The following is a 20,000-nucleotide window of genomic DNA, read 5'->3' as shown; positions in this document are numbered from 1 at the left end:
ATGTATGGTGTGTTTGTCTGGGTATATTACAGTACTTCCAGAGAATACTCAGTTGTACATGTATGGTGTGTTTGTCTGGGTATATTACAGTACTTCCAGAGAATACTCAGTTGTACATGTATGGTGTGTTTGTCTGGGTATATTACAGTACTTCCAGAGAATACTCAGTTGTACATGTATGGTGTGTTTGTCTGGGTATATTACAGTACTTCCAGAGAATACTCAGTTGTACATGTATGGTGTGTTTGTGTAGGTTGATTGAATGACTGTATTTATTTGCTGATTAAAATAATATGTCTGCTCCTGTTGGAGACAACATGACATCATCAAGGATTAAACACTGTGCGGTAGTATTTTCTGAGAACACAAGCTGGTGTAGTGTGTGTGTATTTATTTGGAAAGTGAAGCTAAAACATTTTATTTGGCTTTAAACTCCAGCATTTTGGATTTGAGATCAAATGCTTAATATGAGGCAACAGTTCAGAATGTCACCTTTTATTTGAGGGTATTTTCATACACATCTGTTTTACTGTTGAGAAATGAAAGCACTTTATGTATCTAGTCCCCCCATTTGAAGGTGTCATAAGTATTTGACAATTCACTTATAGTGTATTACATTTAGTCAAAAGTGTAGTATTTGATCCCATATTCCTGGCACGTGACTCTACAAACTTGTTGGATGCATTTGCAGTTTGTTTCAGTTGTGTTTCAGATTATGTTGTGCCCAATAGAAATGGTAAATAATGTATTGTATCATTTTGGAGTCACTTTTATTGTAAATTGTTAGGTTTTATTGTTATATTTTATTGTAATTTTGTTATGTGTCGGACCCCAGTAAAACTAGCTGTCGCCATTGGCATCGGCTAATGGGGATCCTAATAAAATACATTTGGTTCCAGGTAGAACCCTTTTAGGTTTCATGTAGAAAAGGGTTCTACCTGGAGGCAAAAAGGGTTCTCCTATGGAGATAGCCGAAGAACCCTTTTAAAAACTTTTTTTTTAAGAATGTACCATGATTACGGATAATTATGAAGGAATTGTGAATCATGATGAGTGAAAAAGTTAGAGGCATAAATATCAAACCTCCCGAAAAATGCTTACCTCCATGTTATTGGTAATGGTGAGAGGTAGCATGTTTTGGGGGCATAATCTTTGTGCGTGTGTGTGTGTGTGTGAGTGTGTGTGTGTGTTCGTGTGTGCGTGCGTGCGTGCAGTACAATACTTACAGAGAATACTCAGGGGGTGTGTCCTTGAAGGCAGCCAGTTCGCGGACGTACTCGTTGTGGAACCACTTGACTTTAAAGTGAAGGTTCATGTACTCTGTGCTCTTGCATAGACGGTGCTTATCGTGCTCTGTCAGGGATAATGAAAAAGGCAGAATGTTAACATGCATGTCTGGACTGAGATATGACGTGGTGAACTTGCCACAGGAGTAAAAGGCTGAATCAATCAATCAAGCTAATAGGGGAGATCTGAAATCCAGACCCACGGAAGTGGACAGCGATGGAGTCGGAATTCTGAAGTTCAGCACCACAGGAGAATGGACAGTGACTGTTGGGTGCAGGCAGTCACTCTACTCTAGTGCTACATCCTGATTCTCCTTCTCTCAAAGTGTGCACTTCTACACTCCCTGACATGGATGGTGGAGACTTCCTCCAGCCAATGTTTACAGCAATCCTTTGAAATCCATGACAGGGAGTGTGCAAGTGCACATTTTCGTAGAAGAGAGGAGAATCGGTACAAGGACTAGGTGAATCCTGAAATATATCCAGGTAGCCAGGTTGAGAAGCCTGGAAGGGTTTACATTCTCTGATTTACATTCTGCAACAAGTCCTGCTAGACCTATAACATGGCTGACCTAGTCTCGCGTTGTCATACCGCTAAAGTCACGCGTGCGCCTGGTTCGCGACAGGGCTATGGCTGACCTGATATTGACAGAGACAGGTAATCTAAGACTAGACCAGCAATCCTGTAAACACAGACACTGGTAGTGACATGACCTTGGTGGACACACACACACACACACACACACACACACACACACACACACACACACACACACACACACACACACACACACACACACACACACACACACACACACACACACACACACACACACACACACACACACACACACACACACACACACACACACACACACACACACACACAGGGTCTAATGAGAGCTGACTTGGTACATAATGAAAGTTCAGTCTGATGACATAGTAGGCTCTATCACAGTAGAGTAGGACATATTAACTACCACAGAACTTGGGGGTAGAGAGGAGAGAGAAGGGAGGTAAGGAAGAGTGGGAATGGGGTATAGAGAGATCCACAGATGATGCAATCGCCATCACACTGCACAATGCCCTATCCCATCTGGACAAGAGGAATACCTACATCAGAATGCTGTTCATTGACTACAGCTCAGCATTCAACACCATAGTACCCTCCAAGCTCATCATTTCGCTAGGGGCCCTGGGTCTGAACCCCGCCCTGTGCAACTGGGTCCTGGACTTCCCGCCCTCAGGTGGTGAAGGTTGGAAATAACAGCTCCACTTTGCTGATCCTCAACATAGGGGCCCCACAAGGGTGCGTTCTCAGCTCCCTCCTGTACTCCCTGTTCACCCATGCAAGCCTCCAAATCAATCATCAAGTTTGCATTCGACACAACAGTAGTAGAACTGATTACCAACAATGACGAGACAGCCTACAGTCAGGAGGTGTGGGCTCTGGCGGAGTGGTGCCAGGAAAATAACCTCTCCCTCAACATCAACGAAATGAATGAGCTGATCGTGGACTTCAGGAAACAGCAGAGGGAGCACCCCCCTATCCACATCGACGGGACAGCAGTGGAGAAGGTGGAAAGCTTCAAGTTCCTCAGCGTACACATCACTGACAATCTGAAATGGTCCACCCACACAGACAGTGTGGTGAAGAAGGCGCAACAGCACCTCCTTAACCTCAGGAGGCTCAAGAAATTTGGCTTGGCCCCTAAGACCCTCACACACTTTTACAGATGCACAATTGAGGGCATCCTGTCGGGCTGTATCACCGCCTGGTATGGCAACTGCACCACCCGCAACCGCAGGGCTCTTCAGAGGGTGGTACAGTCTGCCCACAGCATTACCGGGGGCACACTGCCTGCCCTCCAGGACACCTACAGCACCTGATGTCACAGGAAGGCCAAAAATATCATCAAGGACATGAACCACCCGAGCCACGGCTTGTTCACCCCTCTGTCATCCCGAAGATGAGATCAGTACAGGTACATCAAAACTGGGACTTAGGGACTGAAAAACAGCTTCTATCTCAAGGCCATCAGACTGTTAAATAGCCATTACTAGCCAGCTACCACCCGGTTACTCAACCCTGCACCTTAGAGGCTGCTGCCCTATATACAGTGGGGAGAACAATTATTTGATACACTGCCGATTTTGCAGGTTTTCCTACTTACAAAGCATGTAGAGGTCTGTAATTTTCATCCAGAAAATCCAGAAATCACATTGTATGATTTTTAAGTAATTAATTTGCATTTTATTGCATGACATAAGTATTTGATACATCAGAAAAGCAGAACTTAATATTTGGTACAGAAACATTTGTTTGCAATTACAGAGATCATACGTTTCCTGTAGTTCTTGACCAGGTTTGCACACACTGCAGCAGGGATTTTGGCCCACTCCTCCATACAGACCTTCTCCAGATCCTTCAGGTTTCGGGGCTGTCGCTGGGCAATACGGACTTTCAGCTCGATCCAAAGATTTTCTATTGGGTTCAGGTCTGGAGACTGGCTAGGTGTCACGTTCTGACCTTAGTTCCTTTTTTATGTCTTTATTTTAGTTTGGTCAGGGCGTGAGTTGGGGTGGGCATTCTATGTTGTTTTTTGTATGTTTTGTTCTGTTGTTCTATTTCTATGTGTTTGGCCTAGTATGGTTCTCAATCAGAGGCAGGTGTTAGTCGTTGTCTCTGATTGGGAGCCATATTTAGGTAGCCTGTTGTCTATTGTGTTTTGTGAGTGGTTGTTTCCTGTGTCTGTGTTTGCACCATACGGGACTGTTTCGATTTTCGTTTGTTCATTCACTTTGTTATTTTGTATTTTTGTAGTGTTCAGTTTTACATATTAAAATGGACACTTACCACGCTGCACATTGGTCCGATATCTCTTACTCCTCGTCAGAAGAAGAGGAAAGTCGTTACAGAACCACCCACCAAAAAAGGACCAAGCAACGTGGTATCGGGCAGCAGCGAGTTCTGGACTCATGGACATGGGAGGAGATTCTGGAAGGAAAGGGACCCTGAGCACAGGCTGGGGAATATCGCCGCCCCAAGGCAGAGCTGGAGGCAGCGAAAGCTGAGCAGCGTTGGTATGAGGAGGCAGCATGGCAGCGCGGCTGGGACGAGAGGCAGCCCCAAAAATGTCTTGGGGGGGTTGCACACGGGGAGTGTGGCTAAGTCAGGTAGGAGACCTGAGCCAACTTCCCGTGCTTTCCGTGGAGAGAGGTGGTCCGGGCAGGCACCGTGTTATGCCCAGAAGCGCACAATGTCTCCAGTGCGCACGCATAGCCCGGTGCGCTACATTGCCGCTCCTCGTATCGGCCGGGCTAGAGTGGGCATCGAGCCAGGTGCGATGAAGCCTGCTCAGCGCATCTGGTCTCCAGTGCGTCTCCTCGGTCCGTGTTATATGGTACCAGCCCTACGCACTGTGTCTCCCGTGGGTCTGCACAGCCCAGTGCGTCCTTTGCCTGCGCCCCGCAAGTGCTGGGCTAAAATCAACATCCAGCCAGGACGGGTTGTTCAGGCCCTTAGTTCGAGACCTCCAGTGCGCCTCCACGGACCGGTCTATCCTGTGCCTCCTCCAAGGACCAGGCCTCCGGTAGATCTCTCCAGCCTGGTGAGTACTGTGCCTGTTCTAAGAACCAAGTCTCCTGTGTGTCCCTCCAGTCCGGACCCTCCAGAGCCGCCCGTCTGTCCTGAGCCGCCTGAGCCGCCCGTCTGTCCTGAGCTGCCAGAGCCGCCCGTCTGTCCTGAGCCGCTTGAGCCGCCCGTCTGTCCTGAGCCGCCTGAGCCGCCCGTCTGTCCTGAGCCGCCTGAGCCGCCCGTCTGTTCTGAGCCGCCTGAGCCGCCCGTCTGTCCTGAGCCGCCAGAGCCGCCCGTCTGTCCTGAGCCGCCTGAGCCGCCCGTCTGTCCTGAGCTGCCTGAGCCGTCCGTCAGTCAGGAGCCGCCTGAGCCGCCCGTCAGTCAGGAGCCGCCTGAGCCGTCCGTCAGTCAGGAGCCGCCTGAGCCGCCCGTCAGTCAGGAGCCGCCTGAGCCACCCGTCAGTCAGGAGCCGCCTGAGCCGCCCGTCAGTCAGGAGCCGCCTGAGCCGCCCGTCAGTCCGGATCTGCCTGAGGCGCCAGAGTCTTCCTCCAGTCCGGATCTGCCAGAGTCTTCCTCCAGTCCGGATCTGCCGGAGTCTCCCTCCTGTCCGGATCTGCCGGAGTCTCCCTCCTGTCCGGAGCTGCCAGAGTCGCCCTCCTGTCCGGAGCTGCCCCTCAGTCCAGAGGTGCACCTCAGTCCAGAGGCGTGCCTCAGTCCAGTGGTGCCCTTTACTAGGGTCTCAAATCCAGGGTCAGTGACGAGGGTCGCCGCTCCTAAGGTATCACCGAAGTGGGCCGAGACTATGGTGGAGTGGGGTCCTCGTCCCGCTCCAGAGCCGCCACGGAGTCCGCACCTTTGGGGGGGGGGGGGTACTGTCACGTTCTGACCTTAGTTCCTTTTTTATGTCTTTATTTTAGTTTGGTCAGGGCGTGAGTTGGGGTGGGCATTCTATGTTGTTATTTCTATGTTTTGTTCTGTTGTTCTATTTCTATGTGTTTGGCCTAGTATGGTTCTCAATCAGAGGCAGGTGTTAGTCGTTGTCTCTGATTGGGAGCCATATTTAGGTAGCCTGTTGTCTATTGTGTTTTGTGGGTGGTTGTTTCCTGTGTCTGTGTTTGCACCATACGGGACTGTTTCGATTTTCGTTTGTTCATTCACTTTGTTATTTTGTATTTTTGTAGTGTTCAGTTTTACATATTAAAATGGACACTTACCACGCTGCACATTGGTCCGATATCTCTTACTCCTCGTCAGAAGAGGAGGAAAGTCGTTACACTAGGCCACTCCAGGACCTTGAGATGCTTCTTACGGAGCCACTCCTTAGTTGCCCTGGCTGTGTGTTTTGGGTCGTTGTCATGCTGGAAGACCCAGCCACGACCCATCTTCAATGCTCTTACTGAGGGAAGGAGGTTGTTGGCCAAGATCTCGTGATACATGGCCCCATCCATCCTCCCCTCAATACGGTGCAGTCCTCCTGTCCCCTTTGCAGAAAAGCATCCCCAAAGAATGATGTTTCCACCTCCATGCTTCACGGTTGGGATGGTGTTCTTGGGGTTGTACTCATCCTTCTTCTTCCTCCAAACACGGCGAGTGGAGTTTAGACCAAAAAGCTATATTTTTGTCTCATCAGACCACATGACCTTCTCCCATTCCTCCTCTGGATCATCCAGATGGTCATTGGCAAACTTCAGACGGGCCTGGACATGCGCTGGCTTGAGCAGGGGGACCTTGCGTGCGCTGCAGGATTTTAATCCATGATGGCGTAGTGTGTTACTAATGGTTTTCTTTGAGACTGTGGTCCCAGCTCTCTTCAGGTCATTGACCAGGTCCTGCCATGTAGTTCTGGGCTGATCCCCCACCTTCCTCATGATCATTGATGCCACACGAGGTGAGATCTTGCATGGAGCCCCAGACCGAGGGTGATTGACCGTCATCTTGAACTTCTTCCATTTTCTAATAATTGCGCCAACAGTTGTTGCCTTCTCACCAAGCTGCTTGCCTATTGTCCTGTAGCCCATCCCAGCCTTGTGCAGGTCTACAATTTTATCCCTGATGTCCTTACATAGCTCTCTGGTCTTGGCCATTGTGGAGAGGTTGGAGTCTGTTTGATTGAGTGTGTGGACAGGTGTCTTTTATACAGGTAACGAGTTCAAACAGGTGCAGTTAATACAGGTAATGAGTGGAGAACAGGAGGGCTTCTTAAAGAAAAACTAGCAGGTCTGTGAGAGACGGAATTCTTACTGGTTGGTAGGTGATCAAATACTTATGTCATGCAATAAAATGCAAATTAATTACTTAAAAATTATACAATGTGATTTTCTGGATTTTTGTTTTAGATTCCGTCTCTCACAGTTGAAGTGTACCTATGATACAAATTACAGACCTCTGCATGCTTTGTAAGTAGGAAAACCTGCAAAATCGGCAGTTTTTCAAATACTTGTTCTCCCCACTGTATATAGACATGGAATCACTGGTCACTTTAATAATGGAACACTAGTCACTTTAATAATGTTTACATACTGCTTAACTCATATCATATGTATATACTGTATTCTATTCTACTGTATTTTCGTCAATGCCACTCCGACATTGCTCGTCTTAATATTTATGTATGTCTTAATTCCATTTTATTTTATTTTTAGATTTCTGTGTATTGTTGTGAATTGTTTGATACTACTGCACTGCTGGGAACACAAACATTTCACTACACCTGCAATGACATCTGCTAAATATGTGTATGTGACCGATACAATTTCATTTGAGTAGGGAAGGAGGCAGGGGATAGAGAGAAGGGTAAGATAAACAAAGAGAAAGGAGGGGGGAGTAGGGGGAGACAGGGGGTAGGAGAGACAGAGAGAGAGAGGAAGGACAGAGAGGTGGGGGGTACAGGTGATAGAGAGAGAGAGAGAGAGAGAGAGAGGAGAGAGAGAGAGAGAGAGAGAGAGAGAGAGAGAGAGAGAGAGAGAGAGAGAGAGAGAGAGAGAGAGAGAGAGAGAGAGAGAGAGAGGAAGGACAGAGAGGTGGGGGGTACAGGGGATGAGAGAGACAGAGAGAGAGAGAGGAAAGCCAGAGAAGTGGGGGGGAGGTGAGGGATAGGACAGACAGAGAGAGCGAGGAAGATACAGAGAGTTGGGGGATGCAGGGGATAGAGAGACAGAGAGAGAGAGAGAGAGGAAGCACAGAGAAGTGGAGGGGAGGTAGGGGATAGGAGAGACAGAGAGAGCGAGGAAGATACAGAGAGATGAGGGATGCAGGGGATAGAGAGACAGAGAGAGAGAGAGTAAGGACAGAGAAGTGGAGGGGAGGTAGGGGATAGGAGAGACAGAGAGGGAGAGGAAGGACAGAGAGGTGGGGGATGCAGGGGATAGGAGAGAAGGTTTGGAGAGACAGATAGAGAGAGTAGAAATTGGGATAGAGGTGGAGGAAGGCAACAGAAAGAAGAGAGAGAGAGAGAGAGAGGGGAAGGAGGGGTGAAAAAGACAGAGAGAAGGTTGAGAGAGTGAAAAAGAGAGGTATAGAGGGGTATAAAAAGATTCGCCAGACAGAATAACAGCAAAAGTGAGAAAATAATTCCAGTGAAGATACAAAGACTGTCTCTACTAAACACAAAGCCTCTTCACAACACTCACACTTCAAAGGCACAATTAAATGTGTGTGTGTGTGTGTGTGTGTGTGTGTGTGTGTGTGTGTGTGTGTGTGTGTGTGTGTGTGTGTGTGTGTGTGTGTGTGTGTGTGTGTGTGTGTGTGTGTGTGTGTGTGTGTGTGTGTGTGTGTGTGTGTGTGTGTGTGTGTGTGTGTTTGCACGTGTGTTTTAAAGCCATACATTTAGCAACACTCCTGCTGCAACACCTCAGATAAGCACCTGTGTGCCTCCATAAGAAATAACAAAATGTCTTGAAAAAGGTATTGAACATGTCAAAAGGTATTATTTCAATACCAAATAATCTTTTGTAGTTGTCTCACAGCAAAGTCCTTGTCATTATATTTGCATATTTATGATAGATTCCCATAAGCAATATTATTGTAGGAGATTAGTTTTAACAAGGCAAAGCAAGCATTCAAAGGAAAGTACCTCCTGAATGTTTGGGTAGCTGAAAAGATTTTATCACAATGCTAAATGCTGTGTGTGTGTGTGTGTGTGTGTGTGTGTGTGTGTGTTTGTGTGTGTGTGTGTGTGAGTGAGAGAGAGAGAGAGAGAGAGAGAGAGAGAGAGAGAGTTGTAGCTCTCTCAAAGTGTGAAGGCAGAATAGCTCCGGTCACAGAGGTTTAATCTGCTGTGACGCTGCCACTTCAATAACTCAACACATTTCTCCAACACTTCGTTTGAACTAACTACAGTACATTCACTGAGTGTACAAAGCATTAGGAACACCTTCCTAATATTGAGTTGCACCCGCTTTTGCCTTCAGAACAGCCTCAATTCATCAGGGCATGGACTCTACAAGGTGTCGAAAGCATTCCACAGGGATGCTGGCCCATGTTGACTACAATGGTTCCCATAGTTGTGTTAAGTTGGCTGGATGTCCTTTGGGTGGTGGACCATTCTTTATACACACGGGAAACTGTTGAACGTGAAAAACCCAGCAGCGTTGCAGTTCTTGACACACTCAAACCTGTGTGCCTGGCACCTACTACCATACCCTGTTCAAAGGCACTTAAATCTTTTGTCTTGCCCATTCACCGTGAGAATGGCACACATACACAATCCATGTCTCAATTGTCATTCTTTAACCTGTCTCCTCCTCTTCATCTATACTGATTGAATTGGATTTAACAAGTGACATCAATAAGGGATCATAGCTTTCACCTGGTCAGTCTATGTCATGGAAAGAGCAGGTGTCCTTAATGTTTTGTACACTCAGTTTATACTTTGTATGTGCCTGTGTGTGTGTATGTGTGTGACTGAGTGTGTGCCTGTGTGTATGTATGTGTCTATGTGTGTGTGTGCGCAATTTGTATATGTGTGTGTATGTGTGTGTGTTCCCTGCAGATGGTAGAAAGTGTAAGCTGGGGTCCAGAGGGAAAAACAGACTGAGTCCCTGATTCCCTAATGAGGATGTCTTCATGTTAGACCATCAGCCTACTGGGACAGACAGGCTCATCCCTCCCTCCCTCCCTCCCTCCCTCCCTCCCTCCCTCCCTCCCTCCCTCCCTCCCTCCCTCCCTCCCTCCCTCCCTCCCTCCCTCGTGATGTCCTTGCTGTCAGAATTTGTTTTGTGGTGGGAATGTTCCCACACACACTACTGACATCTTCAGCAGGCAGGCAGGGACATTTTAATCTAGCTGTACTGAAGACTTCACCCTTAAAGTAAAGTTCACATCAATAATGAATAATAAATCACTGATCGTTAAACCCTGACCCTAGAGCTCTAACCCCTGACCTCTCACCCTCCCTGATTTGATTTCCAGGGAAGACGAGTGTCACTTTGTATCTTCTCCCTAGAAAACCACAACATCAGACCTACTAGAGAGAGAGAGAGAGAGAGAGAGAGAGGTAGAGAGGGAGAGAGGGAGAGAGAGAGGGAGAGAGGGAGAGAGGGAGAGAGGGAGAGAGGGAGAGAGGGAGAGATAGAGAATGAAAGAGAGAGGGAAAGAGAGGGAGAGACGGGGCGAGGAGAAGAGGGAATGTGCTATGGGTGCACTCAGTGACCTGCCTTCTGGAGAGTGTAACCAGAGTGAGTATCAAATCAAATCAAATTGTATTGGTCACATACACTAGGGTAGCAGATGTTAATGCAAGTGTAGCGAAATGCTTGTGCGTTTAGTTTCGACAGTGCAGTAATATCTAACAAGTAATCTAACAATTTCACAACAAATACCGTATACACACAAGTGTAAAGAGATGAAAAAGAATATGCACATATAAATATATGGGTGAGCGATGGCCGAACGGCATAGGCAAGATGCAGTAGATGGTATAGAGTACAGTATATACATATGAGATGAGTAATGTAGGGCATGCAAACATTATATAAAGTGGCATTGTTTAAAGTGACTAGTGATACATTTATTACATCCAATTATTAATTATTAAAGTGGCTAGAGATTTGAGGCTATGTTGGCAGCAGCCACTCAATGTTAGTGATGGCTGTTTAAAACTTCTTGTCAATATGGGGGCGCTGTTTTCACTTTGTAAAAAATCGTGCCCAAATTAAACTGCCTCGTACTCTATTCTAGATCGTACAATATGCATATTATTATTACTATTGGATAGAAAACACTCTCAAGTTTCTAAAACCGTTTGAATTATATCTGTGAGTAAAACAGAACTCATTTTGCAGCAAACTTCCTGACAGGAAGTGAAAAATCTGAAATCGAGGCTCTGTTCCAGGGCCTTCCTATTCATTTGCTTGAAATCTATGGATATACATGCACTTCATACACCTTCCACTAGATGTCAACAGGCAGTGGGAGGTGGAATGAGGTGTCTAGCTTGATCTGAGGTCGAACAAGAGCTCTTGGAATGACGTGACCACTATTTCCTTTGTCTACCAAGGCGCGGGAAGGACATCAGCATTGGCTTCTGAAAAGCGTTCGGTATAGACGGCTAATATCTCCGGCTTTGATTTTATTTGATACATGTGATAATATCATCGTAAAGTATGTTTTTTCAATATAGTTTTATCAGATTATTCAACGTTTATCGGGAGTTTTGGAGTTTTCCGTTCTCTGCGTTAGGTGAAGATGGACATCTTCGCGCCACTTGGCTAGCTAAGGTTGCTAATTCGACAGGAGAAGAGGACATTCTAAAACCAAACAACGATTTATTCTGGACAAAGGACTCCTTGTACAAGATTCTGATGGAAGCTCAGCAAAAGTAAGAACCATTTATTATGTTATTTCGTATTTCTGTGGAAAATGTTTAGTCGTATTTTCCTTCCTTTTTGCCGGCGATGTCTCGCTATAACGTAAGTTATTTAAAAAAATCTAACACGGCGATTGCATTAAGAACTAGTGTATCTTTCATTTGCTGTCCAACATGTATTTTTTAGTAAAGTTTATGATGAGTTCTTTGATTAGATTAGGTGACTGTCCAAAATTTCTCCGGAGATTCTGGTGAATCGATGCTACATATTCACAATGTATAACCACGGTTTGCAGCTCAAAATATGCACATTTTCGAACAAAACATAAGTGTATTGTATAACCTGATGTTATAGGACTGTCATCTGATGAAGTTGGTCAAGGTTAGTGATTCATTTTATATCTTTTGCTGTTTTTTTGCGATCGCTACCTTTGCGGTGAATGAATGCGGTTGTGTGTTTGGCTATTGTGGTAAGCTAATATAATGCTATATTGTGTTTTCGCTGTAAAACACTTAAAAAATCTGAAATATTGGCTGGATTCACAAGATGTTTATCTTTCATTTGCTGTACACCATGTATTTTTCGTAAATGTTTTATGATGAGTATTTATGTATTTCACGTTGCTCTCTGTAATTATTCTTGCTGCTTCGGTGCTATTTGTGATTGTAGCTGCAATGTAAAACTATGATTTATACCTCAAACATGCACATTTTCGAACAAAACATAGATTTATTGTATAACATGTTATAAGACTGTCATCTGATGAAGTTGTTTCTTGGTTAGTGACTAATTATATCTCTATTTGATCGGTTTTGTGATAGCTACCTATGCGGTAAAAAAATTGTGAAAATATGCAGTTGAGTCTTTTGCTATTGTGGTTAGCTAATAGAAATACATATTGTGTTTTCGCTGTAAAACATTTTAAAAATCGGAAATGATGGCTGGATTCACAAGATGTGTATCTTTCATTTGCTGTATTGGACTTGTGATTTCATGATATTTATATGCTAGTATTTACTTGTGGCGCTATGCTAGGCTATGCTAGTCAGCTTTTTTACTGATGAGGATGCTCCCGGATCAGGGATGGTGATGAAGTAGAGGTTAACAGTCTGATGGCCTTGAGATAGCTGTTTTTCAGTCTCTCGGTCCCAGTCTCTCGGTTTTTTACATCTGCAAACAGCTAGGTTTTCTTTTTTTAACAAGTTGTGGCTTTTGTTAGCCGCTAATGCTAATCACTAGTTAGCTGTCTAAAGGATCAAGCTATACATCCTGATACCAGTGAAGTTAGTGCAACAGTATCTTCTAAATCAAAGAGGAATAGGTGAAGCATGAATATGTTAGCTACATGAAGTAGCTAACAGAAAACATTTAATGTAGCCAAAGAGTATAGGGTCCCCTAGGAAACACTGACCAACACTTTGGTTCCTACCCAATCACAATAACTTCTCCCTGGCATTTTCATTAGTTGCCATGTCAAACAAGACTGTATTCAAAGCGCCCATTATTATCTTCTAACTATGGAATTAGAATAATCATTATTTTCCCAGTTTTATGATCTAATCGCAATTGCAACATTTGGTTTAAAGGCCTAGTAACTTCGGTCAACTCTGAGTTCAACTCGGAATAACCTGTACCATGAAAGTGTCTCACCTCTTAGCCAGGTAAATTTATATGGCAACGAATCCTTCAGAACTAACCTGCACCCGGGCAGGCTAACTCAGGGCTAACTCCATTCATCTCAAATGAACTGTCTGACCCACGGGTTGAGGACCAATGAAATCAGATTCCCTCCCTCTTACAAATATTGCATCATCATCCCCTTCATTTGAGGAAGACGACTGATTCGATATTTTATTCAATTGAAATGTTTTTTATTGTGTGTTAGAAAATAGTGAAGCTAGAATACCTGTCACATGACACATTTAGGCTAATGACATAATGCATTTGAAACTTCACACACAGTCAAACTTTCGCATGACTTAATAACATTATTTTAGTGGGAAAAAAGGTTCTCATAAGTACACCAAAGCACACCAACGACGGCATTAACGATAACAAGTAATAATATAAAGAGGGCACTTCTAAAAGCCTATTTCACACCTTAGCCTGCTGAATTTGCAAGATAACTTTTCTTTCATTTTGATTTTGGCAAAAATGAAAATGTGGCACTGACTCGCCCATGGGTTGATGTTTCAGCATTGTCTCAATGAAGAATTCTGACTCGCCCATGGATTGATGTTTCAGCATTGTCTCAATGAAGAATTCTGAATCTCCCATGGATTGATGTTTCAGCATTGTCTCAATGAAGAGTTCTGAATCTCCCATGGATTGATGTTTCAGCATTGTCTCAATGAAGAGTTCTGAATCTCCCATGGCTTGATGTTTCAGCATTGTCTCAATGAAGAGTTCTGAATCTCCCATGGATTGATGTTTCAGCATTGTCTCAATGAAGAGTTCTGAATCTCCCATGGATTGATGTTTCAGCATTGTCTCAATGAAGAGTTCTGAATCTCCCATGGATTGATGTTTCAGCATTGTCTCAATGAAGAGTTCTGAATCTCCCATGGATTGATGTTTCAGCATTGTCTCAATGAAGAGTTCTGAATCTCCCATGAATTGATGTTTCAGCATTGTCTCAATGAAGAGTTCTGACTCTCTCATGGATTGATGTTTCAGCATTGTCTCAATGAAGAGTTCTGAATCTCTCATGGATTGATGTTTCAGCATTGTCTCAATGAAGAGTTCTGAATCTCCCATGGATTGATGTTTCAGCATTGTCTCAATGAAGAGTTCTGAATCTCCCATGGATTGATGTTTCAGCATTGTCTCAATGAAGAGTTCTGAATCTCCCATGGATTGATGTTTCAGCATTGTCTCAATGAAGAGTTCTGACTCTCTCATGGATTGATGTTTCAGCATTGTCTCAATGAAGAGTTCTGAATCTCTCATGGATTGATGTTTCAGCATTGTCTCAATGAAGAGTTCTGAATCTCCCATGGATTGATGTTTCAGCATTGTCTCAATGAAGAGTTCTGAATCTCCCATGGATTGATGTTTCAGCATTGTCTCAATGAAGAGTTCTGACTCTCTCATGGATTGATGTTTCAGCATTGTCTCAATGAAGAGTTCTGAATCTCTCATGGATTGATGTTTCAGCATTGTCTCAATGAAGAGTTCTGAATCTCCCATGGATTGATGTTTCAGCATTGTCTCAATGAAGAGTTCTGAATCTCTCATGGATTGATGTTTCAGCATTGTCTCAATGAAGAGTTCTGACTCTCTCATGGATTGATGTTTCAGCATTGTCTCAATGAAGAGTTCTGAATCTCCCATGGATTGATGTTTCAGCATTGTCTCAATGAAGAGTTCTGAATCTCTCATGGCTTGATGTTTCAGCATTGTCTCAATGAAGAGTTCTGAATCTCCCATGGATTGATGTTTCAGCATTGTCTCAATGAAGAGTTCTGACTCTCTCATGGTTGATGTTTCAGCATTGTCTCAATGAAGAGTTTGGTGTTCGACTAGCCATGTGCAACATGCACACGCAGTAACAAGCCTGCTAGAGTTAGCGTCAGGTGGACAAGCAATATCCACCATCGTAATACGGATGAAACCTGAGCTGGACTGGGAAGTTAACTGAAGCTAGAAAACCCTTGCATCGCAGTATACCCCTCTGGACAAATGTTGAATGCTGAAGTCAAACCGTGTCAAACCGTCACGTCTTGTTGCAAACAGGTGCACGCACACTCTCACAAACGCTTGCAAGCACACAAGCAAACATACACAAATTCTCACACACTCTCACACAGCTCTCTAAAATTGGCTGCATCCCTTTCTGTTTTTACCCTAGCACTGTAGGGCCCTGAGCGGGAAGCAGGGTATGCATCAAAGACTTAATTAAAGCAGAATGCTCTCAGTCTCTCTCTCTCTCTCTCTCTCTCTCTCTCTCTCTCTCTCTCTCTCTCTCTCTCTCTCTCTCTCTCTCTCTCTCTCTCTCTCTCTCTCTCTCTCTCTCTCTCTCTCTCTGTCTCTCTCTCTCTCTCTCTCTCTCTCTCTCTCAGTCTCTCAATGTCTCTCTCTCTCAGTCTTCCTCTCCGTCTCTCTCTTTCTCTCTCAAATTCAAATGGCTTTAAAAGGCATGGAACGTGTTACCACATACATTGCAAAAGCAAACATATAGATACAACACATCAATGATGCCACACACTGTAGATGATAATAGTAAAAAGAATAATACTCAATGAGTGGTAACAATTAACATGACAAGAAGTAAGAAGTAAGAAGTAAGAAATTAATGAGGACAATAAATAAATAGTGAGAAAGACACATGTAGCAAAGTTGTCTGTGGCCGTCCCTACACTTGTGGCGAGAAGCTACATACACTATATATACAAAAGTATGTGGACACAACTTCAAATTAGTGGATTCGGCTATTTCAGCCATAACCGTTGCTCACAGGTGTATAAAATCGAGCACACAGCCATGCAATCTCCATAGGAAACATTGGCAGTAGAATGGCCTTACTGAAAAGCTCAGTGACTTTCAACATGGCACTGTCATAGGATGCCTTTCCAACGAGTCAGTTAGTCAAATGTCTGCCCTGCTAGAGCTGCCCCGGTCAAATGTAAGTGCTGTTATTATGAAGTGGAAACGTCTAGGACCGCAAAGTTATAGGCCACACAAGCACACAGAACGGGACCGTCGAGTGCTGAAAATCGTCTGTCCTCGGTTGCAACATTCACTACCGAGTTCCAAATTGCAACGTCAGCACAAGAACTGTTCGTCAGAGCTTCATGCAATGGGTTTCCAAAGCCTAGCAAGCCAAAGATCACCATGAGCAATGCCAAACATCGGCTGGAGTGGTGTAAAGCTCGCCGCCAGTGGAAATACGTTCTTTGGAGTGATGAATCACACTTCACCGTCTGGCAGTGACGGATGAACCTGAGTTTGGCGGAGAATGCTACCTGGCCCAAAGCAAAGTGTCAACTGTAAAGTTTGATGGAGGAGGAATAATGTTCTGGGGCTGTTTTTCATGGTTCAGGGAAATCTTAACGCTACAGCATACAATGACATTCTAGACAATTCTGTGCTTCCAACTTTGTGGCAACAGTTTGGGGAAGGCCCTTTCCTGTTTCAGCATGACAATGCCCCGTGCACAAAGCGAGGCCCATACAGAAATGGTTTGTTGAGATCGCTGTGGAAGAACTTGACTGGCCTGCACAGAGCCCTGACTTCAACCCCATCAAACACCTTTGGGATGAATTGGAACACCAACGGCGAGCCTGGCCTAATCACCCAACATCTGTGCTTGAACTCACTAATGGCCTTCTGGCTGAATGTTCCAACATTTAGTGGAAAGCCTTCCCAGAAGAGTGGAGGCTGTTATAACAGCAAAGGGGGGACCAACTCCATATTAATGGCCACGATTTTGGAATGAGATGTTCGATGAGTAGGTGTCCACATACTTTTGGTCATGTAGTGTATTTTGCAGCTTATATGGCACACATTCAAAATGTGTGCATTGTTTTTCAGTTTTGGGAAAGAAAATAGTATAGTTCTCATAGTGTAGGAGAAAATGCAGCTCTGTCTCGACCTCTCTGAGGGCAGAGTGAGCACAACCTGTCCTCTCTGGGTAGCCAGATTTGTCTGTGACGGCCGGGTTCTATGGCCAGTTCTTTGGCCTCTCTCTCCATCGCTCTCCATCTCTCTCTCTCCATCTCTCTCCATCTCTCTCCATCTCTCTCCATCTCTCTCCATCTCTCTCCATCTCTCTCTCTCCATCTCTCTCTCAAACACAACATGAACTGCCGCCTGCCTTTATATTGAAACTGTTGCTCTATCAGCAACTCTCTCTCTCACACACACACAAACTGACTTGGGACGTTCTGGTTATGTGCATGCTAGGGTGTGTGTGTGTGTTTGTGTGCGTGTGTGCGTGTGTGTGTGTATGTAGTTATTGTATATAAATGAATGAGGATAATGCAGTGGGATAGTGTTGAACCCTTTGACATGTAGGAACACACGGGTGTGATCATTCTAAAGTGGTCCCTGCATTGTACGATCAAACCACTGTGATTAGAACACTTATTTACAACGTCCAGATGATTGACGCAACAGTCAGCGTTTGAGCTGGCCACATTGGTTTTTTCACAGATACACAGTCTTCACAACGTTATGTCGTCCATGTGAAAGGCTAACACAATTCTCATCCAAACCGGAAAATGTCAGCTACGTTAGTTGTAGCGCTAACTGAGGAAAGAGTGACCTAACACAAGCGGTCATATTTAGCTAACTCTCGGATGACAGAAACCGTAATTAGCTAATAGCAATTACTATTTACAATTCATCATATCATGGGTGACCTCACCAGTGATCTAAATAATTGAATACAACGCGATGGGTATTTTGTGCGGGCCGCCATATTTGTTTTTTCATGTCAACCAAAGATAAGAGGTTGCAAGATGAGTTGGGTCTGTTTGCAGTATTCATGTTGAATGGGGTGTGTCGTTTACCATCATTCACTTCCTGAAGTTTACTCAAAGACGATTGAACCATCCCTTCACTTCATTTTGTTCTAACATCTTTGGTCTGGCAGACATTTACGTGACAACCAGAATGCATTTTATGATGTCAACAAACATGGCGCCACATAGCTGGCAATTAGCTTAGAATTAGCTCATCACAATTAGTACAACCTTAAAATATATATATTTTACACACATCATATATTTCCATTACAATCTATGCAAGAATCGTAATGCATGATTTGTCACCAGAACTTGAAAACATGTGAATAAAACAGCAAATGCATTATGCTCCATACATACGGTGTGCTACAGTAGCTACAACAACACGATATACAGAAACTATAATGATAACATAATAAGGCACTTACTTTGATAGGAACGCACACATGTCCAAAGTTATTATTAATAGTGAAGGCAATGTGGCAGCCAGCTGGAAAATGTGCCAGGGAGGAAAGAGTTTGTGCCTGGGCTTTTGTCGAAGAGAGACATTTGTCTGGCTCAGTAATGTCTCAAACACAAACTGTCTGCAACAGTGAAATGGGCGGAACACACCTCAATTCAAACAGTTGTTAGAAAATAAAAAGAACTTGTTAGAAAATAATTTGAAATTGACAAGTTGCTCTATAGCCAATAGATCATTAGCAGGCAGCGCACCTTGGTCTGAGGGCAGCGTGGGTGAACTGTCCTGATGTGTAACAATCCTATTTTGGAAAAGTAAGTGCATTCTGACACCACGCGCATAAAAAACCTCACCCTGGGGTGACCGTTAGAGATATTTAGAACTTACATGTGAAAAGGTTAAAAGACTGACCACTGGTGAGGTCACTGCTTTCCTTTCTCCTCCAAACAGATGGAACTAACACACAATGACCTGCTTTCTTAATAGCACTGACTGGGGACATTCACATACACACACGCACTCACTCACACACACACACGCACTCACACACACACACGCACTCACACATGAAGGCAGGCAGGCAAGCTTGCTGTCATACGCACACCGCCAGATGCACAGCCCCAAACCTAAACCAGTTCAGGTTTATTTGAGATTTATGTGGATTTATGTTCTCCAATAAAATACATAGCTAATATAAAACCACTGAAGAATCGTGGTAAAACAAATAGCAATTATGATGTATGGGAAAGAATGCCCTTATCTTATACGATGCAAGCAGGTCCCATTATAATGAGATAACAACTTTGTGCTATGGTCAAACTGGTCATCTGTTTTCACAGATTTTATGTAAGAGGAGGGAGGAGGAGGGCGAGGTAAGAGGAGGTAAGAGGAGGGAGGAGGAGGGCGAGGTAAGAGGAGGGAGGAGGAGGGCGAGGTAAGAGGAGGGAGGAGGAGGGCGAGGTAAGAGGAGGGAGGAGGAGGGCGAGGTAAGAGGAGGGAGGAGGAGGGCGAGGTAAGAGGAGGGAGGAGGAGGGCGAGGTAAGAGGAGGGAGGAGGAGGGCGAGGTAAGAGGAGGGAGGAGGAGGGCGAGGTAAGAGGAGGGAGGAGGAGGGCGAGGTAAGAGGAGGGAGGAGGAGGGCGAGGTAAGAGGAGGGAGGAGGAGGGCGAGGTAAGAGGAGATATGTGAGCGTGTGCAACACTGATAAGTGCCCTCCCTGCAACACGGAAACACAGACTCCCTGGAGCGACACACCCCCACTGCTCAAACCCAGTCTGACAACAACTAAGAGGCACGCATGCACACACACACACACACACACACACACACACACACACACACACACACACACACACACACACACACACACACACACACACACACACACACACACACACACACACACA

General features: G+C 44.7%; 1 protein-coding gene across 2 annotated transcripts in view; it reads right to left on the bottom strand.

Moving 5' to 3' along the window:
• The window catches only part of LOC139562886 (protein unc-13 homolog C-like), a 145,165-nt gene that overhangs the window by 62,250 nt on the left and 62,915 nt on the right, over positions 1 to 20,000 (bottom strand). For both annotated transcript variants that reach the window (XM_071381011.1, XM_071381012.1), the window contains exon 15: positions 1,227 to 1,353. In XM_071381011.1, the coding sequence (XP_071237112.1) occupies positions 1,227 to 1,353 (127 nt within the window). The remainder of the gene's footprint in view (positions 1 to 1,226; positions 1,354 to 20,000) is intronic.

Source organism: Salvelinus alpinus, chromosome 33 (assembly GCF_045679555.1).
Source record: "Salvelinus alpinus chromosome 33, SLU_Salpinus.1, whole genome shotgun sequence".
NCBI lineage: Eukaryota > Metazoa > Chordata > Actinopteri > Salmoniformes > Salmonidae > Salvelinus > Salvelinus alpinus.
The sequence above is the reverse complement of the archived record's forward strand: the minus strand, read 5'-3'. Positions and strand labels throughout refer to the sequence as shown.